The sequence below is a fragment of the Amblyraja radiata genome, chromosome 22 (genome assembly GCF_010909765.2).
Source record: "Amblyraja radiata isolate CabotCenter1 chromosome 22, sAmbRad1.1.pri, whole genome shotgun sequence".
Classification (NCBI taxonomy): Eukaryota; Metazoa; Chordata; class Chondrichthyes; order Rajiformes; family Rajidae; genus Amblyraja; species Amblyraja radiata.
The window spans coordinates 10,447,006-10,473,297 of record NC_045977.1 but is presented as its reverse complement, the minus strand read 5'-3'; the positions used below and the strand labels follow the sequence as shown (position 1 = coordinate 10,473,297).

The window sequence follows — 26,292 nt, the reverse complement described above, 5'->3', positions numbered from 1 at the left end:
TCACAAGAACTGGATCTCATTTTTCAAATCCATCCAAAATTACAAAGTCAACCTCATCCTTTAATCCTTTTGAGCTGACACCAGAAACATTTTTTTTTTTTTAGTGAGCTAATGTCATTTTTGCTCCCATTTCACGTATAACACAATTAGGAAATAAAATGTAAATGGAATCCAAATAAAACAAACATTTTTGGGGAAGAAATGAGTGCTGGCGAAAATGCAGTGAAATCAATTGTTCTGTTTGATCTTCATGTGGCGTTCACCTGATGCTTATATTTCCATCTCCTTAAGGGCCTGTCCCACTTTCATGACCTAATTCACGACCTTTTTTACTCGTGGACATTTTTCATCAGGCTAGAAAAACGCCCCGACCTACTTGATGACACGAGTACCTACGACTAGCATCACAACCTCCTACGACCTACCTACGACTTTGTACGACATCATGACGACCATGCTGCGAATATGAGTCAAGGGCACACTCGGCAGAGGTCGTGAAAGTGGGACAGGCCCTTTACAATGATTATTAGCCAGTATTCACCCTAACCTTTACTCCATTCCAACTTATCTGGGAGCAGCCAGCACCAGTTGAATTTTAGGTAGATTGAAATCATGTCTGAAAAGAGAACACAGAACATGGATCACTAGTGCACGGGAATAAGCTCTTCGGCCCAAACGTCTGTGCGACCACCATACCAATTTAAACTAATCCCATCTGCCTGCACATGGTCCGTATGTCTACATCCACTGCCTTTTCATGAGTCTGTCTAAATGCCACTTGACGCCACTATCGTATCTGCTTCCACACCTCCCGCAGCAGTGCATTCCAGGTATCTATCAAAAAAATAAACTTGCCTCGCACATAACCTTTCACTTTTCCTTCTCTCACCTTAAATCTGTGCCCTCTAGTATTTGACATTTCCTCCCCGGGGAAAGAGTTCCTGACTCTCTATGCCATCAATGCCTCTCAGGGGTTTCTACACTTTGGTTCGATCATCCCTTGGCTTCCAACATGCTAGGGGAAATAGTCCAAGTTTGTCAACCTCTCATTACAACTAACACTCTCTAATCCGGGTAACATCTTTGTAAACCTCTTTTGCAGCCTCAGCATCCTTCCTGTAATGTGGCGACCAGAACTGCACACAGTACACCAAGTGTGGCCAAGCCAAGGTTTTATACAGCTGCATCTGAACATAAAGGGGAGATGCTCATTACTGCTGATTGGTGCCGGAAGTCAGTGCAAAGCCTTTAGAAGCAAGTGGACAATCTGATTTTCACATCAAACATTTGTACGGCCTGGAGCACTGTCACATGCTCGACACTGCACTTTAAGTCTTACATTCACATCTATAGATTGCACTCAATGCCAGCCATTCAACATGCAGGTACATCATGCCAACATAATGAAGTCCACTCATTAGCACATTTCATTTTGTAAGAAGAGATGGTGGCCAGCAGGCTCCAGCAGTTTGTGACTGGGAATAGTCAATACCACGTTCTTTGGGCGGTTTCCAAGAAAAAGAGTAGGTGACCATTGGAATGGCTATTACAGAATCAGTGGGCGGCAAAGGCACAGAGTTAGATAGAAAAAGCTGGAGTAACTCAGCGGATCAGGCAGCATCTCTGAAGAAATTCAAGCAATGTGTTTGAAGCCTCCTTGAAAAACTGCAACATCACCTCAGCATCTCTGGAGAAAAGGAATAGGTGACATTTCCGGTCGAGACCATTCTTTAGAGAGTCTAAAGAAGGGTCTTGACCCGAAACGTCACCTATTCACTTCCTCCAGAGATGCTGCCTGACTCGCTGAGTTACCCCAGCATTTTGTGTCTATCATCAGTGTAAACCAGCATCTGCAGTTCCTTCCGACACACAAAAGGCTCAGAGATCATTGATGTCAGTTTGCTCACTCTTAACTTGCCTTCCAACATTTTGAATTCCCACTTTCACTCATCCCTTGTGATTTATAATGCAGATGCTGTAAACATGCACCTCCTTCGTGCCCCACCCTCCACTGACAATTGTTCACCTCTTTAAGATCGCCAAGAATGTTTGCAAGCTGCCAAGCAACAAGATATCTAAGAGGATGACAACCCATCTTTTGTTCTGATAGTTTGCATACGTGATCTGTGGAGAGTAAGTTACAGCACATGTGGCTTGCTGCCAGGGCATGTTCTAGGGACAGCCAAGTGGCAGCTCACCAGAAGGTGAAGTCCGAATATGAAACGGCAAGGAATATGGTGCGGACCTGTTCTTACCTTCCAGTGGTTTAGCAGAACCACATCAATCACCATTTCATCTTTTGGATACCCCAAGCATCCTGTAGTATCTTATTGCAGTAGAAGGAGAACCTATTTAAAATGTATGTGTTCTTAGACAGCCACTGGGGATTGAAAAATTACTGATCTTGTGGGTAGAAAGGAACTGCAGATGCTGGTTTGACACAATGTGTTGGAGTAGGTCAGTAGGTCAGGCAGCATCTCTGGAGAAAAGTAATGGGTGATGTTTCGGTTCGGGACCCTTCTTCAGACTGATCTTGTTGGTTCTGACTGATGATGCTGATGTGGAAATGGCAGGCGTTCCCCTGATGGAGCAGAGGGTGGCTGACGGGGTGAGGTGGGGAGAGGGTTTGAGGGAGACTATCTCCTTCCACCATTATTAACACAAGAGTTCCTCTGTGCTTCCGATGCACGGGTCTGAAGAATTCGGTGCCACACCAAATAATCCTTCGCCATGAGCATGGTGGGCGGGGAAGATTGTCCCAAGTCAGCGGTGATGCTGCAATTGTTCCAAGGAGGCTTTGAACACACGCTTGAATGTTCACAGCAGCGAAGGCTTTAGTCACTGTCCTGCAAGGTCAGAGTTCAACCAACCAGAGCTCTGAATACTCCATGGCTTGGAAGGAGCCACAGTACCTCCAAAGTTCATTTCATCTCTCTCTCTCCGACCATCTGTAGCCTCCTCCACCAGTATGGAGAATGCCTGCAGAAGGCAGGTACTCATACACATGGGTGATTTGTGGCAATTGTCTGATTTAAAAACAAATCTTGACAATGTGTAAATATTGTTTGAAATACTGTTTTGCATCATGGATGATCATCAGCTGTAAGAAGGCAACCGTGGTGCTTTGGGGAAGGTGATTTTCATAATTTGTATTTATTCAGAGGATGTAGTTGTCACAGGGCAGGTCGGCGTTTATTAAAATTCTTCATTACCTTCCGTAAGGCAGCTGGGAGCTGCTGGCTCAAACTGCGAGTTTCTGGGTGCAATATCACATGATAACATTAGTCGACAAGGGTTGGGATTTTGAGCCAGCAGCGAGGGAGATGCACATACGTATATATTTCCAGCTCAGGTTACTCATGCGATTCCTGCCTTTGTCTTTCTAGATGTTAGAAGTGGTTGTTTCCCAAGTGCTCTTGAACCATTTGCTGCCATTCATTCAGTACATTGATGTCTGGCAATGGTCATACAGTTAATATCCAGAGTGGTTCATTGGGGTGGAAACCTAGTGGAGTGTTTTGGTCTAGCTGGTCGTGAGCTTCTTCAATGTTTAGTTTAAGTTAGTTTAGTTTAGAGATACAGTGTGGGAACGGAAATGTTACTTGCCACAGCCCATTAAATCCATGCTGACCCTCAATCACGCATTTACACTCGTTCTCCAGATAATTCTCTTTTCTCCAGAGATGTTGCCTGACCCAGCTGAGTTGCTCCAGCATTTTGTGCCTATCTATATGAGTTCTATATTATCCCACTTTCTCATCCACTCCCTACACACTAGAAACAATTTACAGAAGCCAATTTACAGAGCTAGATAGGGCTCTTAAAAATAGCGGAGTCAGGGGATATGGGGAGAAGGCAGGAACGGAGTACTGATTGGGGATGATCAGCCATGGTCACATTGAATAGCGGTGCTGGCTCGAAGGGCCGAATGGCCTACTCCTGCACCTATTGTCTATTGTCTATTAACTATTAACTTTCAAACCCGCACGTCTTTGGGATGGCGGGAGCAAACCACAGCACCCTTCGGAAACTCCAGCGGTCACAGGGTGAACGTGCAAACTCCATGCAGACAGCACCCAAGGTCAAAATAGAACAGGGGTGTCTGGCTCCATGAAGCAGCAGCTCTACCCGCTGCCCCCTTATGATGTTGGAGCGACCTTCATCCACACAAATAGAAAATGGTCAACCGCACTATTAATGTCTGACTCATTGATGATGGAAAGTATTTGGAGAATCATTCACTGAAGATTATTCTGAACTGATGTCGGAATCACACTATGTGTCCAATTCCAGTGAATCTCTCATTAATGGTGACCCCCACAGGAGGTTGTTGGTGGGGTAGGCAACAACGAAAATGCCACAGAAGGTCAAGAGAAAGTGTTTAGATTTCTCCTTGTGCACCATTGCCAAGCACCTGAGTGGTACAAAACCTCTACTGATTATCCAAAGCCCGGATATTGTCTAGGTCTTGCTACATGTAAACATGGATTATTCATACGTTCTAGGCAAGCATCAGGCCATTCGGCCCATCAAGTCTACTCCACCATTCAATTATGGCTGATCTATCTTTCCCTCTCAACCCCTTTCTCCTGCCTTTGGCCCATAACCCCCGACACCCTCACTAATCAGGAATCTGTGAATCTCCACCTTAAAAATATCCAAGGCCTCCAGAGCCAATTAATTGCACAGATTCACCATCCTCTGACTAGAGAAATTTCTTCTCATCTCCATTCTAAAGGTACGTCCTTTTATTCTGAGACTATGGCCTCTGGTCCTAGACTCTCCCACTAGTGGAAACATCTTCTCCACATTCACTCTATCCAGTGCTTTCACTACCTGGTAAGTTTCAATGAGGTCTTCCTATCATCCTTCTAAACTCCAGCGAGTACAAGCCCTGAGGCGTCAAACACAAATCATATGTTCACACAATTTTTGGGTCAAACGAATGCAGTGTGGGTTGCCTTCCTGGCATGAAGGTCTTTCCAGCATGTCAGAAATGGAACTGTACACCAAGAAATGTGGAATGGACTAACCGCGGTTCCCATGTCCATGAGCCTTGTGTTTCACAGAGTTTTGAAATGACTGGCTCATAAACAATTGCTGATTGCAACAACGACTTAGCACATTTTTAATCGCCTTCTTGATTACAGTATTTTACTAAATCTCAGGATATGGAAACACACACGAAGATATCGAGAATGAAGCCACACCTATCAAAGGCAGCTGAGATGTGACAACTAAATATATCTTTAATTAAAAAGCTTTTTTAATAAACGAAAAACACTGTTTGGATTCAGCAGATGCTTGGGGAGGAGATTGTTTCCCAGGTTGCAGAGATTTTATGCTGATGGAAGCAAATGGAGAAAGCTGAAACAGCTACACTGCATTATATTCTCTGAAATATATATTCTGCAAAAAGTAGTAAACATTGCCCGGTCCATCACGGGTTCTGACGTCGCCACCATCGAAGGGATTTACAGGAGTCGCTGCCTCAAAGAGGCAGCCAACAGCATCAGCGACCACCCTGGCCACACACTCATTTCACCCCTGCCATCAGGAAGAAGGTACAGGAGCCCTGAAAACTAATGTCCACGTTCAGGAACAGCTTCTTCCATGCACAACAACCCCAAATAAGTTCTGAACTGCACAGACCTGGGGGCATTGGTTTTGTCTTTTTGCACTATTATTGGATGTTTTATGTGTGTGTGTGTGTATGTATACACACACACACACACACAACATATCTATATTACTAAAAGTCTGATCTTGACCACTTCCTTTTGTTCTGTATATTGATTTTAGAAAAAATGCTGCCACTTACGGCTGTGATTTTTGGCCATCTTACTCAGAGACCCCATACGCTGCGCAGGACGAGGATTTTTCCCATAGATGAAAAATAAAAGAGCTATTAGTTTTTTTTAAATGTTGAGATTCTCTCTTCTGAAGGCAACGCCTCTTCTGGAGGGACTATAAAACCCGGAAGTGTTGAGTGCCTCAGTCAGTCTCTGCAAGATGGGGGAGTGAGAGGGTCACGTCTCTCAGTCTGAGCTGTGAATAACACTGAACACATGTTTACTAAACTGTGAATGGTTTTACTGATCTGTCAGTGCCCTTAATGTGGTTTGAAAATATAGTTTGGAAATGCTAAAGCTGTGTTGCTTTGGTTTGGAAATGCTAAAACTGTGTTGCCTTTGGTTTGGAAGTGCTAAAGCTGTCTTGCCTTTGGTTTGGAAATGCTAAAGCTGTGTTGCCTTTGGTTTGGAAATGCTAAAGCTGTGTTGCCTAATTAAAGATGCCTTGCCTAATTAAAGTTGCCTTGCCTAATTAAAGTTGCCTTGCCTATTTAAAGTTGCCTTGCCTAACTAAAGTTGCCTTGCCTAATTAAATTGCCTTGCCTTCTATATAATTAAGTTAATCCTGGCCACTTCCTCTTTGCGCTTTATATTGATTTTAGAAAACACGCTACCCCGTACGGCTGTGATTTTTGGCCATCTTACTCAGAGTCCCCCTCTGCTCCTCAGGTGCCGGGGATTTTTCCCATCGATGAAAAATAAAAGAGTTATTAGTGTTTAAAAAATGTTGAGATTCTCTCTCCAGTCAATCATGCCATGAAGGCCACGCCCCTTCTGGTGGGAGGGGGGAGGATCTATAAAACCCAGAAGTGTGGGCGTGGCTCACTCTGCAAGATGGACGAGGGAGAGGTCACGACTCGCTGTCTTTAGTGGCCTTGCACCCTGCTTGAAATGGTATGAAACTGCACTTGAATTTGGTGGCCTTGCACCCTGCTTGAAATGGAATAGCCATGTCAACTGCCGGCCCACCAGCTATGAGTGAGAACTGCCAGCACTACAGGCTTGAGTGAATGAGCCGCCAGCCCAAGAATCCATTCAGCCCACAATGTCCATACTAGCCCTCTGGAAACCAGTCCCTTCAGCCCACACCACCCATACTCGCGCTCCAGAAAGCCCCCCCCCCCCCCCACTGGCCACCAATATTGGAATTGGTGGAGAGATGGAATATTGGGTTGTGGGCCAGCCCTCCAACGGGTCCCACTTAGTCTAGTATATTTATATACTTACACAAACACACAACATATATATATATATATATATATATATATATTTACACACATACATACTATAAAAAACAAACAAGAATAGTGCAAAGACAAAACCAATGTCCCTAGGTCTATGTATGTGTGTGTGTGTGTGTATTACTTATATATATTATATACATATATGTGAGTTTGTGTGTATGCATGTATGTTTGTGTGCATGTATGTATATACTTTTTTTCTAATTTATGATATTGTTTACAATGTACCATGTTTACATATTCTGTTGTACTGCAGCAAATAACAACTTCATTGTTCTATCTGGGACATATGACAATAAAACACTCTTGACTCTTGAAGATGAATGTAGCATCGCTTTAGTTTTCATTGATTTAATCAAGGTATTGGGCTGCAACTTTTACTATATTGAAATATTTGCCCCTTCTAACTGTCTCTTGATCCTCATCTGTTATTCAGTATTACCATGCTCCAACTGATTGTGGAGTCAACACCTTTATTCTGCCTGATTGTCATAACTCTTGAGCCTTATGTAGTCATTACAGATCCAGCCGCCTTGCCCAAAAGCCTATTACCCAGATAATACCATCAAACATCTGTCAACTGTTTGCTTAAAGGGTACCCAGATGTGGCGTTGAAGGACAAGAAGCCGAAGTGAAGAAGTGGAAGCCAAGTTACCGAACGGAAACAACGCCGAAAAGCCGAATAACCGAATGGACATGACGCCGAAAAGCCAAATAACGGACATGATGTCTCCAGGGACGGGATTTGTCCGAGACCTTGTCAACGATTGGTCCAGACCCCACGTCCATCACATCACTGGCCGGGGGAGACCGGATGGTGGGGGGGATTTTTAATTTTTATTCACCGCTTTTGGACGGCCAAAGATCATAGAGCTTATTATATTTGTAAGCGTTAATCTATCTATCTATCTATCTATCTATCTATCTATCTATCTATCTATCTATCTATCTATCTATCTATCTATCTATCTATCTATCTATCTATCTATCTATCTATCTATCTATCTATCTATCTATCTATCTCTCGCTCTCGCTCTCGCTCTCGCTCTCGCTCTCGCTCTCGCTCTCTTGGCATTCCCGGAATAATTTGGCGTTTTGCAAAGACAACTGCATCTGTAGTTTCTTCGTATTGAAGAAGAACCCTGGCCCGAAACAACTCCTAACCCATTCCCTCCACAGATGCCGCCTAGCCCGCTGAGTTCCTCCAGCACTCTGTGTTTTTATTTAACTCTGAAATTGAAGATAGACACAAAAAGCTGGATTAACTCAGTGGGATCGGCAGCATCCCCAGAGGGAAGGAATGGGTGACGTTTCGGTCTATATTCCACAGAGATACAAAGAGTACTTGTGAATAGACACAAATGCTGGAGTGACTCAGCGGCACAGGCTGCGACTCCGGAGAGAAGGAATGGGTGACGTTTCGGGGTCGAGACCCTTCTTCAGACTGAACTGAACTCTCGTCGGTGAGAGTACTTGTGTTTGTCTGAAGAAGGGTCTCTACCCAAAACGTCACCCATTCCTTCTGTCCAGAGATGCTGCCTGTCCCGCTGAGTTACTCCAGCTTTTTCTGTCTATCTTCAATTTCAGAGTCAAATAAAAAACACAGAGTGCTGGAGGAACTCAGCGGGCTAGGCGGCATCTGTGGAGGGAATGGATTAGGAGTTGTTTCGTGCCAGGGTTCTTCTTCAATAGGAAGGAACTGCAGATGCAGTTGTCTTTGCAAGACGGCAAATGATTCCGGGAATGCCAAGAGAGAGAGGTAGAGTGAGAGAGCGAGATAGAGAGATAGATAGAGAGAGAGAGAGAGATAGATAGATAGATAGATAGATAGATAGATAGAGAGAGAGAGAGAGATAGAGAGAGGGAGAGAGAGAGAGAGAGAGAGAGAGAGAGAGAGAGAGAGAGAGGAGAAGATCAGAGACAGACGCAAGAGAGATGAGAGGCGATAGAGATAGATAGCTATCGCGCGACGCTAGCGTATCGTATCGTCTAGCTATATCGCTCTATACTCTCGGTCGAGGCTACTCTCTCGCTAATCTATCTCTCTCTCATCTCTCTCTCTCTCTCGCGCGCTCTCCGCTCTCTCTCTAATCTCTCCTCTCTCTCTCTCTCTCTCGTCTTCTCGATCTCTCTCTCTCGCTCTCTCTCTCTCTCTCTTTTCTGTCTCTCTCCTTTTCTCTCTCTCGCTTCTCTCTTCTCCTCTCCTTCCTCTACCTCTCTCTCTCTCTCTCTCTCCTCTCTCTCTCTCTCTTCTCTTTGTCTCTCTCTCGCTCTCTCCTCTCTCTTCTCTCTCTCCTCTGCTCATCCTCTCTCCTCTTTCTTTTCTTCTCTCTTTTACTAGAGGGAAGAGAGAGAGATTTCTCTCTCTCTTTCCTGCCTCTTAACCCCAAGCACCGTGGTAAATCAATGCTAACAAAAATAATCCGCTCTATGATCTCTGGCAGTCCAAAAGCGGCGAAGGAAAATTAAACGTTATTTGGCTTTTCGGCGTCGCGCCCGTTCGGTATCTTGGCTTCCACTTGTTCACCAGCTTCGCGTCCTTCGACGCCCCGTCCACACACGGCTTAAAGATCATCCCTATCACTTGACAAGAGAGATGATAATTTGTGACGAAATTCATTTAGAGTGAATTACTTCAGGATATTCTGAGGATGTGAAGACTAAAACACAAGGAAATAGGAGCAAGTCCCTCAAGTCTAACCGACCATTCAACATGGTCATAGCTGATCTACAATGGCCCCAATCCCTGTGCCAGTTCCCCATAACTCTTAATTCCTTGATCTTTCTTGATATTTATCTGTCTCCATCTTAAATATATCTAATGATCTGGCCTTGCCCATCATCAGGAGCAGAGAATTCCAGAGATTTACTGCCCTGTGTGGGAAGAGGTTACAGTGCATGTCAGTTTTAAATAACTGGCCTCTTATTTTGTAGCTATGCCTCCTTGTTTGTGACTTTCTCTTGAGTGGAAACATCTCAAAATCATGCCAACCATGCCCCATAGTATCTTGTATGTTTAAATAAGGTCACACTTCATTCTTCTAAACTCCAAGGGCTGCCAACCCAAACTGACAAGCCTCTCATTTGGGGGCATTAGCCTGGTGAATCTCCTTTTGTTTGCCTCCAATATTATCACATCCTGATTGCGTGGAACAAAACTGGGTTGAAGGAAGGATCTGCAGAAATGTAGATTCGTGTTGCTTCTTTACCTCCTTGCATTGTATCATACACAGACAGGGATCTGTATCAGTAGTATGTTGTTTGTTGGGTCATTTGGATACTAGAGAGCATTGTGTGGCCTTGACATTGGTTCACATCCAACTCTGTCCACAAGCTCAACAGTGAACACTTCTTTCTAAACCGATGAACTAGATGGAGGGTAATGCTCCATGTTTTGTGTTTTGTGTTATCGGGTAACACTAAACAGGCTGAGCACACCAATCTTGGCAAAAGAGGAACAACACCAATCATGGTAGAAGCAACTGGATGTACAGAGAAGGCACCAGAGTTGGCGTGGAGGAATGAGGAAGAGGAACTTGAGAGGTAGGAGGTAAGAGGTGTTTCAGGCTTTAGATTCGGGTCATTTAAAACACCTGGGGAAACTGGTTCAAGTCCAACTCTGTCCACAAGCCCAACATCAAACAGTCCTTTCAAAACCAAAATTAGTGCTGATTTTAAGCAGCAAATGGACATTTATAGTAATATCAATCTGGTTATTGAGGTCAAAGGAGCTGAATTTAAAACCTGCTGGTTTGGTTTCTCTGCTCCTGTGTTAAATTGAACACAAACACACTTTGCAGACACACAATAGCCATTTTGGGCCCAAAGCAGATAACTGGGGCCCGCAACTGGAATATTGATTGAAAGACACAGTGTGGAAATATGCCCTTTAGCCCCCTGAGTCCACGCTGACCATCAATCACCCATTCTCACCAGTTCCGTGTTACACCACTTTCACATCCACTACCTACACACTGGGGGTAATTTACATCAGCCAATTAACGAACAAACCCGCACATCTTTGGGATGTGGGAGGAAACCAGAGCACCCAGAGGAAACCAATGTAAATCACAGGGAGAAGGTGCAAACTCCACACGTTCAGCAGCCAAGGTCAGGATCGAACCTGGGTCTCTGGACCTGCGAGGCTGCAATTATACCAGCTGATACCTTTTTCACCAGACCTAATACTTTTTTCGGACAGGAATCCTAACAAAGAGGACTTGCCTGAAGAAGAGTCTCAACCAGAAACGTTGCCTACTCTCCATATATAGATGCTGCCTCACCCGCTGAGTTTCTCCAGCATTCTTTGTCCACCTTCGATTGTTCCAGCATCTGCAATTCTTTCTTAAACAATTGTTGCACATAACGTTGCGCATGCCATTGAAGCAGGCTGTTCGGCCCACTGAGTCCATGCCGCCCATTGATCACCTGTTCACACTGGTTCCATGTTACCACACTTTCACATCCCACTACCTTCACACCAGGGACAATTTACAGAGCCCAATTAACCTACAAACCCGCATGTCTTTGGGATGTGTAAGGCCTTCAGCTCCTGGTTTTCAGATGAAGACAGCCCCCTAGACACTCCAATTTCTAGCCTTCTATTTTAAAATGACTTCAGTATTTACTTACAGTGGAGATGCACCATCAAATACTCTCAGTGATTACAATTACTGCTAATGTCTGTCATATGTCTAATGCACTCATTAGAATAATTGTCCACGAGGCAGCTTTCTCAATAGACATTAATAAATTTGTATGGCGTTTTTAATCAGAGACAGTTCAACTCATCCACGCCAGCGGTTATGCTCCCCTTAGTAAACTTTAGGATATGCTTGCATAAGATGTAAAGCTAAAACTTGTATGGCCTGATGCTGAAGTGATTACCTTTGGGATGAATGCATCCATTTCAGAAAGGTTGCAAGTCCATCGAGATAAAAGGTTCTTAGGTGTAGAAAAATCATCAGGTGGAAAAGGTGTCCTGCTTTGAGTAAAATTACATTCTGATATTCAAGTGACAAAACATTCAAACATTCAAACTAGAACCAGTGCTAGTGTTAGTGTTCAGGGTGATCACTGGTCAGCGTGGATTTGGTGGGCCGAAGGGCCTGTTTACGCGCCGTGTCTCTAAAGTCTAGTGAATGTGTTCTCTGTGTAACCTCAGTGGAAATCCTTTTCGATACTTTTCGATAAGCATCAGGTTCTTGAACTGACCTGCACAACCCTAATACTACCTCAATCTTCCATGAACCTGATTTCTAATTGTATTTTGCAATAATATCTGGTGTGTTGCATGGTATTTTTCATGGACAATTTATTGTAAATGATGTAAAGCTTGAGGTTAGTTTAGCTAGTTTATTGTCACATGGTACAGTGAAAGGTTTCCTTGATGTGTGCAATCCAGGGTGTGTCTGATTCAGCATGCCCATAATGCTGCTGCAGGCAAGCTCTTTAATGTGAAGATAGATACAAAATGCTGGGGTAACTCAGCGGAACAGGCAGCATCTCTGGAGAGAAGGAATGGGTACTTCATCCTACTTGGGGATTTGACAACAATCTTCACTAGGCTTGACATCCACACATGCACTTGCTTAAAATCCACCCTTTGTCACATGCACATTAGAAACATAGAAAATAGGTGCAGGAGGAGGCCATTCGGCCCTTCGAGCCAGCACCGCAATTCATTGTGATCATGGTTGATCGTCCCCTATCAATAACCCGTGCCTGCCTTCTCCCCTTGACTCCACTAGCCCCTAGAGCTCTATCTAACTCTCTCTTAAATCCATCCAGTGATTTGGCCTCCACTGCCCTCTGTGGCAGGGAATTCCATAAATTCACAACTCTCTGGGTGAAAAGGTGTTTTCTCACCTCAGTCTTAAATGACCTCCCCTTTATTCTAAGACTGTGGCCCCTGGTTCTCGACACGCCCAACATTGGGAACATTTTTCCTGCATCTAGCTTGTCCAGTCCTTTTATAATTTTATACGTTTCTATAAGATCCCCCCTCATCCATTGTAGCAGACTGGACGAGTAGGAAGGATCTGCAGGTGCTGGTTTACATCAAAGATAGACACAAATGCTGAAGTAACTCAACAGGACAGGCAGCATCTCTGGTTAGAAGGAATGGGTGACAATTCGTGATGAGACCCTTCTTCAGACCTGAGGAATAGTCAGACCTGAAGAAGGGTCGCGACCTGAAACGTCACCCATTCCTTCTCTCCAGAGATGCCGCCTGTCCCGTTGAGTTACTCCAGCATTTTGTGTCTATCTTTGTAGCAGTCTGGGTGCTGTCTTCCACTTTCAAAATTCACCTCAAATCAAGTCAATGTTCCTGGATTTTTGAAATGAAATAAAGTTTGAACTGTTTTTGTTTTGTATAGATTTATTTATTCTGAATAAGAATTATTAATGAAACTTTTTTTTAAATCTGCACCAGCATATATGTCTGAACGGTGAAAATAACGGAAAATAAATTTCTCTCTTCGAAAAGAGCATCTCGTGAAAAAAATATTTGGAATTGCATTCAGATGTTCCTAGTTTTAGATGAAATGAGCATAATGCAAATATATGAGGGCGTTAAATAATTTATAATAATTGACGTTGCAGAGTCAGTTGTAAGAGATTGTTATATATTAAATCTATGTACCTGCATTGTACACTGATACATTTTCAAGAACCAGTTGAACTTTTGGAAGAAGTTACTATTCTGAGAATCTTCTAAGATGTCGCTCAAAATTTGGGTATGTAAAATGGAGAGCAATCGGGTTGAGCTTGATGCTTATTTCATGCTTTCTCAGATCAACATGTTGCTCGTAACAGCAATATCAAGGTATTACAGTGTGCAGACACAAGGAACTGCAGGTGTTGCTTTACAAAAAAGGGGCAGAACGGTGGCACAGCAGTAGAGTAGTTGCCTTACAGCGCTTGCAGCGCCAGAGACCCGGGTTCGAACCTGACTACAGATGCTGTCTGTATGAAGTTTGTACATTCTCCCCGTGACCTGCATGGGTTTTCTCTGAGATCTTCAGTTTCCTCCCACACTCCAAAGACTTATAGGTATGAGGGTAAATTGGCTTGGTATAAATGTAAATTGTCCCTACTGTGTGTTGGATAGTGTTAGTGCGCAGGGATCGCTGGTCGGTGCGGACTTGGTGGGCTGAAGTGCCTGTTTCCGCGCTGTTTCTCTAAACTAAACTAAGACACAAAGTGCTGGAGTAACACATCGGGTCAGCCAGCATCTCTGGAGAACATGGATAGGTGACGTTTTGGGCCTGGACACTTGGGAGGGGTGGGACAAACTCTGGTGAGTGATAGGTGGATACATGTGAGGGGAGTTGATTGGCAGTTTGTTCAACAAAGTCCAGAGATAAAAAGTCAAAAAATGTGAGGTAGGGAGATAAGAATAGAAGAGGCGTGACATGTGAAGCCAGAGGAAGGAATCTGGGTGGAAGGGGATGGGGGGAGGGAAAAGGGAGTAATAGGTGCACATCCAGGTGGGGCACAAGAACGATTGGGGGGGAATGGAGGTCAGTTACTTAAAATTGGAGAATTCAATGTTCAATGTTCAATCCATTGGGAATATGAGGTGCGGTTCCTGTAGTTTATGTGGCAATGGAGGAGGCCTAGGACAGAAGGGTCAACATGGGAAATAGACACAAATAGCTGAAGTAACTCAGCAGGACAGGCAGCATCTCTGGAGAGAAGGAATGGGTGACGTTTCGGTCAAGACCCTTCTTCGGACTGGTCAGGAATAAGGGAAACGAGAGATATAGAGGGTGATGTAGAGAGATAAAGAACAATGAATTAAAGATATTCAAAAAAGTAATGATGATAAAGGAAACAGCCCATTATTAGCTGTTTGTTGGGTGAAAATGAGAAGCTGGTGCGACTTGGGTGGTGGAGGGATAGAGCGAGAGGGAATGCCGGGGCTACCTGAAGTGAGAAATCAATATTCATGCCACTGCGAATATGAGATGCTGTTCCTCCAATTTGCATTTAGCCTCACTCTGGCAATGGAGGAGACCTAGGACAGAAAGGTCTGTGTAGGAATGGGAAGGAGAATTAAAGTGTCCAGCAACCGGGAGATCAGGTAGGCTTAGGCGGGCTGAGCGAAGGTGATCCGCAAAACGATCGCCCAGTCTGCGTTTGGTCTCGCTGATGTATAAGAGCCCACATCTTGAACAATGGATACAATAGATGAGGTTGGAGGAGGAGCAAATGAACCTCTGCCTGACCTGAAATGACAGAGTCGAGGGAGGAGGTATAAGGACAGGCGTAGGTTAGCGTGGGAATGGGCAGAGGCATTAATATAGATAACAAACGGGAGATTTAGCGATCCTCGGCGGACCGAGCGAAAGGGTTCCACAAAATGGTCACCAGGTCTACTCTTGGTCTCGTCTGTGTGAAGGAGGCCACATAGGGAGCAGCAAAGACAGTAGATGAGGTTAGAGGAGGTGCACTTGAATCTCTGATGGATGGATGTGAGAGAGGAGGTGTGAGGAGAGGGTATTACATCTCCTGCAGATGCAGGGGAAAGCTTGTGCAGACTTGCTGGTGATAGGCAAGTTGATTAGAGAAGCAACTGCTTACTCATCAATATCAACCTAAGTTGTAAATAACCGCATCATGTGTCTGAACACCCAGCCTTTCCAGATTGAAATAAATTCATAAATATAGGAGTGATAGAAATAGAATTAGGCCATTCGGTCCATCAAGTCTACTGCGCCATTCAATCATGGCTGATCTATCTTTCCCTTTTAACCCCATTCTACTGCCTTCTCCCCATAAGCCCTGACACTGTTACTAATCAAGAATCTATCTATCTCTGCCTTACACAGCCTCCACAGCCTTCTATGGCAATTAATTCCACAGATTCACCACGCTCTGATTCCTCCTCATCTCCTTCCTAAAGGAACATTGTTTGATTCTGAGGTTATGACCTCTGGTCCTAGACTCTCCCACTAGTGGAGACGTCCTCTCCACATCCACTCTATCCAAGCCCATCTATGCGCAGAATGATGTGTAACTCAGGTTTTAAATGGCTTCCTGTGGCCCACCAGTCTCAAACAATGATGAAAATCGGCATCACTCTGCACAGACCCCCTCGTCATGCATTATGAAGGGAGGAAGTAGCCACAGTCAACGTGTTTAGCTGACATTATGCAGCGTTGCCAGCTGCTTGTACCCATGTTTGACTGCCCTGGTTCTCCAAGGTGGAAATATTTCAACACCTTTGTGTTTTCTTCATCAACTGAGACTTTCTGCGCCATCCCATGAGGAGAACTCATCTGTGGAGATTTAAGAATGGACATGATTAGACTTTGAAAGTTGCATAAAATGTGTCAAAATACCATTTGAATGGACAAGAAGTGATTAGGTTTTCTGCCCAACATTTAACAAGAAATTAACTGACTTGACCAGTTAACGGAGGCTTTACATGTTTTACTATGATGCTACCCATCTTTAGTTAAAAGCAGCAAGGAAATTAATTCATGACTTACCAAATATTTCAGAATGCCTTGAAGGACTGGATAATATCACATGGCAAATGGAAGATTAGCGCAGTGATTTTCTCCGGCCTGGTTAGCAGTTTTCTTGCTGGCCATTTGTCATTCGGTGACACAGCTTTGATCCTCAATGGTTTTGTTGAAGAGTCCAGGCCATCGTCTGTCTGAAGAAGGGTCTGGACCCGAAATGTCACCGATTCCTTCTCTCCAGAGATGCTGCCTGTCCCGCTGAGTTACTCCAGCAGGTTGTGTCTAGTTCAGGTCATCCAGTCCCTTCCAACCATCAATGGCACTTCCAGAGTCTTCAGAGCTCTGATCACTCATTGAGTGATGCTGACCTATGCATTCGCACGATGGAGAGGGTTTATGTTCCCTTTAAAACGTTTTTATTCAGTATCTTAGTAGAAAAGAGAACCTAATCCACTGGTAATATCATTATGTGGGAATAAATATATAACTGGCTCAGTTATGTGGATAAAATGCCTACTATGTTCTGTGTGCTGAAGCAAAGCAAGAATTTCATTGTCCTATCAGGGACACATGACAATACATGACAATAAACTCACTTGAACTTGAACTTGAAATATGATACCTGGACATATAACCCCAACATCCCTTCAAAAGACATCAATTTTGGCCAACTATGTGGAAGTCAAAAGAAACCAAGGTGGATTTATACATCATATATTTCTTATTGACATTAGTGCTCTTGCATCTCACAAATAAAAATAATGATCCATGAAATGTAGCACACAATGAAAGTATGGAAATTGAAAGGTAAACCTAGAAACATTTACTTCTATTCAATTGTCAGTGAATATCATTGTGAGGCAAATCGGTTTAGTTGTTAGGCAGCTTGTCACTAAGTAAGACTCAATCGGCAGGTACTCAAACTACTGAAAAGAGCTGCTATAAAAACATATGTGGCCAAAACCATTAAAATATGTAAAAATTGCATTTGAATTATTTTGTATATGAATATTTCTCAATTTTTTGTACTCAGCCAGTTTGTCCTTATTTCCTGGCAAGCCCACAGTTGGTGCAATGCCTTTACTCGCACCCCAAGTCACAACTGAATTTCACGGACAATGACTACCACAAATGAATTGCCATATTATTGTTGTGCAGTGGAGCAACAGTAGATACAAACATTGCATTCAATGTGGAAGAATATGTTATTTGGAAGTACGCCCTGTGACAAAGAAGCAACAGATGGTCCCCGGTCATCTGATGATGACCACTTGGTTTCAGATTAATCCGAGTTCCATCCTGTTGGCAGTTTCTCAGCAACAGCTCCTCGCAGCAGACCTGAGCCGTGATGTGATGTGACTGGACGGGAGAATCGCACCACTTTGGGTTGGCTGAACCATCCAGATCCTTGAGTTTAAAATGTAAATGGACCCTCACTTGATCAAACTGGTGCACGTATTTTACACTCAACACCTCCTGGAGCATTCGGGGATGAGGGTTTGTGATGAGAGCCTGTGGCTCTCTCAGCTTTGAGAAATACAAATCATTGGAGGAACAGCATCTCATATTTTGCTTGGGCAGCGGTATGAATATTGATATCTCTAACTTCAAGTAACCCTTGCATTCCCTCTCTCTCCATCCCTGCCCCACCCACGTCGTACCAACTTCAAAGTCGTCTTGTTGAGGCTCATTGTCTGTACTCATTCGCACCTTGCAAACAGCTAACAAAGGCATGTTTCCTTTATCATTGTTACTTTTTTGCATAACTTTCATTCATTTGTTCTATATCTCTCCACACCACCGTGTGTATCTCTCATTTCCCTTCCCCCTGACTCAGTCTGAAGAAAGGTCTTGAGCCAAAACGTCACCTATTCCTCTTCCCCAGAGACATTCTCTGACCCGCTGAGTTACTCCAGCTTTTGGTCTATCGATAATTCTCAGCAGGTTGAGCAACATATGTGAAGAACAAAACCAATTCAAATGGCAGGTTATCATCCTACTATAGCTGGCAGAATGGTGGTGCTAAACATGCAGTAGGATGCTACACAGCTACATCTCGTCACCAGATAAAAGCTGTCCAGGGTCTGACCTCCCCAGAGGAGCATGGGTGAAGCTCAGACGTTTAAATGCCGGCATGTGGAGATGGGGACTCCGCCAGAACCCAGCCTGTGAATGCGGAGCAGAACAACAGACAGCCAACCACGTCATCTCTGGGTGCCCGCTCTACCACCCACCAAATGGAGCTCAGGGTCTGGCAGACATTGACACCAACAGAGCCAACAACCTGGCTGCTCAACACGCTGCTTGAGATCTAATTATTCCTTTGGTTTATGTTTCATTCGCAAGAAGAAGAAGAAGGAGAATGCTTTCAGTGTGTGCTTCTCAAATTTGGTTCCATTAAAGTTACTGCAGCCATATTTCAGCTGCAGGATACAATGTGCAGGCCTAACACCATCCACGAACAAATACCATCCCCATTCTGATTCTTTCTCTCCAGAGGCTGTCTAACCTGCTGAGTATTTCCCCAGTTTTATCATTTTACTTCTGTTTCCCAGTGTCTGGTCTTATTGCCTTTGAAATCATGCTGGAATTGAGCACTACTACACAATCCTGTGAAGAGTAACAGCGTGAGAGAGAACGAGAACGAGAACGAAAGAGACATGAAATGTTGCAGTTACTGACCTGTGTTTCGGTGCAAGTTAAAATGAGTAGTTCTATAATGGTAATGGAGAATTGCGATTTGTGTATAAGAACCCGAAAGCTGGGATTGAAATGGATCTTCACGCTTACGTGAAAATTGACACCGTGTATTGCGTTACTGAACGATTTACCTGATAGCAATTTACTGTGACTTACTGTAACTTAGGCCCTGCAATATTATAACTATCAGATGCAGCCTGTAGTCTACCTGTCCAATATCAGCTCCTCTAGCTTGTGGAGGTCACAAGCAATGTACTCCAGTGCCATGTCCGTGATGCGTGGACACCACGACAGGTCCAAGCAGCGCAGCTTCCGCAGGTTTTCCGCAACCAGCTCCACGCCATCGTCAGTGATCTTGGAGCAGCCCGAGAGACTGAGTGCTGTGAGGTTGGGCAGGCTGTGCACCATGTTCACCACGCCGTGGTTGGTGATCTCCCAGCAGGAGTTCAGGCGCAGGGTGTGCGTGGTGTACCCTTGCTTGGCAGTGAAATAGGCCATGGCCGTGTCAGTCACGTGGTAGGCCTGCAAGTTCAGCTCCGTAAGGTTCGGCAACAGCTGCGAGATGGCGGCGATGGCGTCATCCGCCACGTTGATGCAGTCGCTGACACTCAGGGAGGTAATCCGTGCGTTAAGGCTGGACCAGAGCCCTGCTTCCGTGAAATCATTGCAGCCAGAGAGTTCCAGGTGGGCCAGTCCCTGCATTTGCTCCAACATCACCTGAGGGATGGAAAGAGCGGAGAGAATGTGTCAAAAACGGCAGCTGCAATTCCTTACCTGCACATCCCAAGCACTTTAAACTGGCAGTCAGCTTATAAATTCATAACTGATAGGACCAGAATTAGGCAATTCGGCCCATCGGCCATTCCACCATTCAATCATGGCTGATCTATCTTTCCCTCCTAACCCCATTCTCCTGCCTTCTCACCATAACCCCTGACACCCGTACTAATCAAGAATTTATCTATTTCAGCCTTAAAAATATTCATCGACTTGGCCTCCACAGCCGTCTATTGGCAATGAATTCCACAGATTCACCAGCCTCTGGCTAAAGAAATTCCTCCACATCTCCCTCCTAAAAGAATGTCCTTTAATTCCAAGGCTATGACCTCAGGTTATCCAATGAATCAGAGAACTGATTTGTTCCCCCAGCAGTAACACATTCATGAGACAAAATGCATGGTTCCGCTGGTCAGAGAAAATGTGGACAATTTTGATTTATTTTTTACTTAAGATTTGACTTCTTATTCCAGTCAATGGTTGCTCACAGCATTTAATCATGTCAACCATGATCACGATAATCAGTTAAAGATCACCCCATTGAACCTGTTGAATTCTAGCACAAATAGAAGCTCATTGCAGCTATTCAGTTATATCTGGTTATCTAATGTTAGACACAGAACAATAATTGTAATTTTTACAGCTTGTCGACATGCATTTGAGATTACGTCTGATTCCAAGGGTAAAGCATGTAGTTAATGATTTCAAAGGAAATCTGGGACTGCATTATTGCCTTTTAGTTTGCTAACTAGTTAACGATGGCTATCTGGTTTCAACCCAGCAGTATGAATATTGATTTCTCTAACTTCAAGTAACCTTTGCGTTCCCTCTCACTCTGTCCCTCTCCCACCCTAGTCGTCCAACTAGTTTCACTGTCGTCCTGTTTTGTTTCATTATTTGCATCCACTCATCCTTCTCCACAGCCAACAATGGACCATTGTGGGCCCCACCTTTCCTTGATCACGTGGCTGGCTTTGATTTGTTCTCTTCATACCTTTCATTCATTTGTTCTTTGTACCTTTTCATATCTCTAGTCTCCCTCTCCCCTGACTCTCAGTCTGAAGAAGGGGCTCGACCTGAAATGTCTCCCATTCCTTTACTCCAGAGATGCTGCCTGACCCGCTGAGTTACTTCAGTGTTTTGTGTCTATCTTTGCCCAATGTCCTCTGGCAGGTCGACATAGGACAGGCTTCATAAAAATTGGTAGGATAGCATTTATTTCAATCAATATACTAATTATTTGAATTCATCTTTCTAATAGGATTCATGTGGTTTGCGGCACAAATGACATCATATTCAATCTCAAATGATTGATTGATTATCTAAGGTCGTTCTTCAACCTGTGACCTGAACAAGCAGGACTCCTCTATTTCACATCACTTTGGGCACACATGCAGCTACAGTGTTCCAGTAGAAGGCTAGGGTCTCTCCAGAAACTATTTGCCACTCACACCGTGGTTTTCTATTCACTTTATCAACACTTGGTACTTTTCACCCCTGACCTTAGCCAGGGTTGAAAGCAGTAAGAAAATCAGATGTCACCGTGCCAAAATATTAACTATAGACAGACACAAAATGCTGGAGTAACTCAGCGGGTCAGGCAGCATCTCTGGAGGGAGGCTTTCAGGAGAGAGCATCTCGAGAGATGCTGCCTGTCCCGCTGAGTTACTCCAGCATTTTTTGTCAATCTTCGGTGTAAACCAGCATCTGCAGTTCCTTTGTACAAAATATTAACTACGTTTCCCTCTCCATGGAGATCCATAAAATCATTAACAGTTATTGATTAGCATCAGAGCAAATTAATCAGAAAGCATAAATGAAGGGTGTCAGAACGGGTTAGAACATTGATTTGGTTAGAAGCAAAAGCTGTTGGAAATAACCTTTTATCTTGCTATTTGCAATTGAGGAATAACAAGAGCCAGGAAAGTTGTGAAATCATCCATTTAATACCCTCAGTTCTATATTTAACTCGTGTCATTTAACAGGATATTGAATTAGCAAGGTGCAGGGTTTTTTTTAAAACAATCAGTGTTTTTGAAAGGATATTTCTGAGGCATGCCAAGATGTTGTCTTATTTAAAGATGTTTCAAAACTAATAGCAACCTTTTCTCCAAGATCAAGTAAACATGCCTTTTTAGTGAGGAAACAAAGAGTGGGATTGAAATGGCAGTGAGCCTTACATAATTTAAACATATCATATCAAGCTCACCGTATGCAGGATTGTATTACAATACATTGCTACTGGGTGTGCTGTGGTTCATTGAGTTGTTTTGAGTGTGAGTCACAGTACCACTGAAATTCCATGACCGGGTGATTTTCGTTTGCCTATACAGGCAAGCTTGAATCGCCATTGTATCCAACAAGTGATGAGGAAGACGAACGACGCAACCTTTATTAGAGCGATCAATATCCACAGGGAGGACTGAGAATGAAATTAATCATCAATAATATATAATAATTTCCCACTGCACACTGCAAGGCTGGGGAAGGGGGGGGGGGGGGGGGGGGGGGGTGTGTGGTGGGGGGGGAGGGGGAATCATTCCAATGCTCACGGCCTCATGGAATTCAGGTGCTTATTCTTGAGATCCACAATTTGAGCACATTGTTTAAATGATCGCCGTGTACAATAAAAAAAAATTTTAATCAATGAAGTCAAATATAAATGAAGTCAAATAAAAAGAGCAATATTGGTGAAAGAGATACAAGAAACTGCAGTTGCTGGAATCTTGAGCAAAAAACAAAGTGCTGGAGGAACCCAGCGAATCAGGCACAAATCTAATGAGGGAATGGACAGGTGATGTTTCGGGACAGGATCCTTCATCAGGCTGATGGAGTGGGGTGGGGGTGAGCTAGAAGAGAGACGGGAGGTAGGCAAAGCCAGCCAAGCAATCGATGGAGCAAAAATACAAGTTCTGGAGGAGTTCAGTGGGTCAGGCAGCATTTGTGGAGGGAAAGGCCTGATGGCGTTTTGGGTCGAGAACCTTCTTTCCAACTTTCTTCTTTTTGAGATCCTTCTGATCCAACTTTATATTTTAATCTTTCACTTGTTTCCTTTTCTGACACCTTTTTGTCTCCTTTTCACACGCAGCCTTTGTCACTATCTGCACCAATCTGCCAGTCTACCCTCTCACCTGCTCCTGTAGCCGTCTATCACTTAATACGCTTTGCCACCCCCCTCCCTCCCTACCTTTCTTTTCCAGCTTTCTACCCCCTACTCTGAAGAAGGGTTCTGGGCAGAGATGTCTTCTGTCCATTCCCTCCATGGGTGCTGCCTGATTCGCTGGGTTTTGAATTTGTTCATTGGTGACAAGTTGCTGGTGGTAAATACTTAAGGGCATGTCTCACTTTCACGACCTAATTCACAACCTTTTTTACTCGTGGACATTTTTCATCATGCTTGAAAAACGCCCCGACCTACTTAATGCCACGTGTACCTACGACTAGCATCACGGCCTGCTACGACCTAACTACGACCTCGTGACGACCATGCTGCGAGTATGAGTCAAGGGCAAACTCGGCAGAGGTCGTGAATTAGGTCGCGAAAGTGGGACAGGCCATTTAGTGCCTTGATTTGATATTTTACACCATTAATTGAAAAATATTTTAACCTTGTAGTTTTGTATTGAAATTGATCTATGTAGCTCAATTTGGAGGTTTAAAACACATATGTATTTAAAAGATCTATAAAGTGTCAGGATGACATTTTCCTTTTGCAAGACAGAGTTATAATAACCTTCAAGACACTGAAAGAAATATAAAAATCTCAAGATTCAAAATCTTGTGGTGAAACATTTTTACAGATCAGTGTTGCTAAACAAATCTCACACTCAAGAGATTCCATTCTCCATCAGCAACTTCTGTAGACGCCATTTTAAGGTAATTGTCAAAAGAACCTATAGGGAATTAAAGACCACGATCTTGGACACACTGCCTGAAAAGATAGTAAAAATAAATTCAACAGTTACTGTCATAAGCACCTGGATATATACTTAATTATGAGTGAAAGGAATATTATAGTGATTATGTTGGCACAGGGAACCGTCAATGTTGAAGTCTTGCAACTTGCCTGTCCCGCTGAGTTACTCCAGCATTTTGTGTCAATCTTCAACCCATATATATATTTAGTTCTTATATTCCCTTATTCCCCATTTTTAACCACCTACCTAACCTGCAATAAATGTCGACAGAGTCTGTGCCTCAACACTGCCTTTCTCAATTTCTCAACTTGTTGCCGTTGTATAAGAACAATGAGTGCAAATTTGTAGTCCACCAGTGAAGTTCAATCAGAGCCTCTTCTCTAATCTATCCTATTTGTTTGGACATTGAAGGTTTTTGCAATTTTACATATGTATATTTTTACTGTGGCTCTTTCAATTACTGGAAACTCATTGATAAGTGTTTCCAATATATTGTTTAAATATTGTTTAAATAGGAACAGCCTCGCCAACAGTCTGTCTGTCCCTTTCCTCTTCGTTAATTCTTTAGTATGTGTTAAATGTACATTTTTAGTGTTCTTTAGCTTGTTCTTTAGCACCGCTACCAGCCTTGGAGGGCATCTACCACACACGGTGCCTCAGGAAGGCCGTCAGCATCCATAAAGACTCCTCACACCCTTGTAATAGACTGTTCGAACTACTTCCCTCCGGCAGACGTTACAAGGCCTTCTACGCCCGAACCTCCAGACTCAGGAACAGCTTCATTCCCAGAGCTATAGCGGCTCTGAACCGGCCCTGCTGAGTGCCCCCCACCCCTCCTGGACTGTTTTACTGTTCTTTTTACAATCCATGTTCTCGAGATATCTGAATCCAAATGTATTAGTTATTTATGTTCTGACATCGGATGGAAGCTGCATACCAAATCTTGTTGCGCTTATGTGCAATGACAATAAAATATATTATTATTATTATTATTATTATTATTATTATTATTATTATTATTATTATTATTATTATTATTATTATTATTATTATTATTATTATTATTATTATTATTATTATTATTATTATGATTTTATGTGGGAGATGGGAGAGGGGGTTGGGGGAAACTTTTTCTAATCTCATACCTCGACAGAGATGTGATTTATTTCTGTATCGAATCTCCGTCCGCACTGCGGCCTACCTTCGAGGAGCTGGAGACCGATTTCGGGAGCACCACCGCGCAGGGCCTACGGGACTTTAACATCGCGGAGCCCGCGATCCCTTTGCCAGGGATTGACCTCTGAGCTCCACCGCAGGTGCCAGCGGACTTTAAAATTACGGAGCTTGCTGTCTGGTCAGAGACCCAGTCTGGGCACTCCAAGCCGTGGGAGCTTCGACCGCCCCGACGCGGGGGCTTTGATTGCCCCGACGTGGAGGCTTCGATCGCCGCCTGCGGGAGCTTCGATCACCCCGAAGGTTCGACTGCCCCGACCACAGGAGAAAAATGAGGGAAGATTAGGCTTTATTGCATTCCACCACAGTGAGGAACATGGGGAATCCACTGTGGTGGATGTTTATGTTAACTTTTATGTAGTTGTGTGTCTTGTGCTTTTTTACTATGGCTGTATGGTAATTCGCATATCACTGTACCTTAATTGGTACACGTGACAATAAAAGATCTTTGAAACCTTTGAAATACTAAATTAAATAATTTAAGTGTCGATTTATTTAGTCATGATAAACCAAAATTTCAGATCATTTGTCTTTGTAAAACTTCTAAGTAGTCAGCGGTGGCTCAATTGGCAACATTATCACTTCTGAGTCCGGAGGTGGTGGCTTCCAGAGCCTTAGGCACAAAAATCTAGCATCACACTCCAGAACTGTACTGGCGGAGATTCTAGTGGAAAAGATGCTGTTGTTTAAATGAGATATTAATCCAATTCCAGGTGAAAGTAAAAGATCCCACATTATTACACAAAATGCTGGAGTAACTCATGAATCAGGTAGCACCTCTAGAGACAATTGATAAGCAATCTACATCCTCCACAGATGCTGCCTCAATGCTGAGCTACCCCAGCACGATGTTATACTCAAGATTTCATCATCTGCAGTTCCATGTGTCTCCATTCCACAGTACTATTTTAAAGAATGCTAGGAGAATTATGCTTGGTGTCCCACCCAATCTGTAACCATTTAGTCATCTTTATTGAAATTATTTTTTCAGTCATTATCACTCTTCAATGTTCTTGAGGGCATGCGATGTGTAAATGGACTAGTTTTGTTTCCTAATACTGTGGTAAGATTACTTAAATACATCATGGAAAACA

General features: G+C 43.6%; 1 protein-coding gene across 3 annotated transcripts in view; it reads right to left on the bottom strand.

The window, feature by feature from the left end:
• Positions 1–26,292, bottom strand: part of fbxl16 (F-box and leucine rich repeat protein 16) — a 163,145-nt gene that overhangs the window by 49,489 nt on the left and 87,364 nt on the right. For all 3 annotated transcript variants that reach the window (XM_033040371.1, XM_033040373.1, XM_033040372.1), the window contains exon 3: positions 19,480–19,988. In XM_033040371.1, the coding sequence (XP_032896262.1) occupies positions 19,480–19,988 (509 nt within the window). The remainder of the gene's footprint in view (positions 1–19,479; positions 19,989–26,292) is intronic.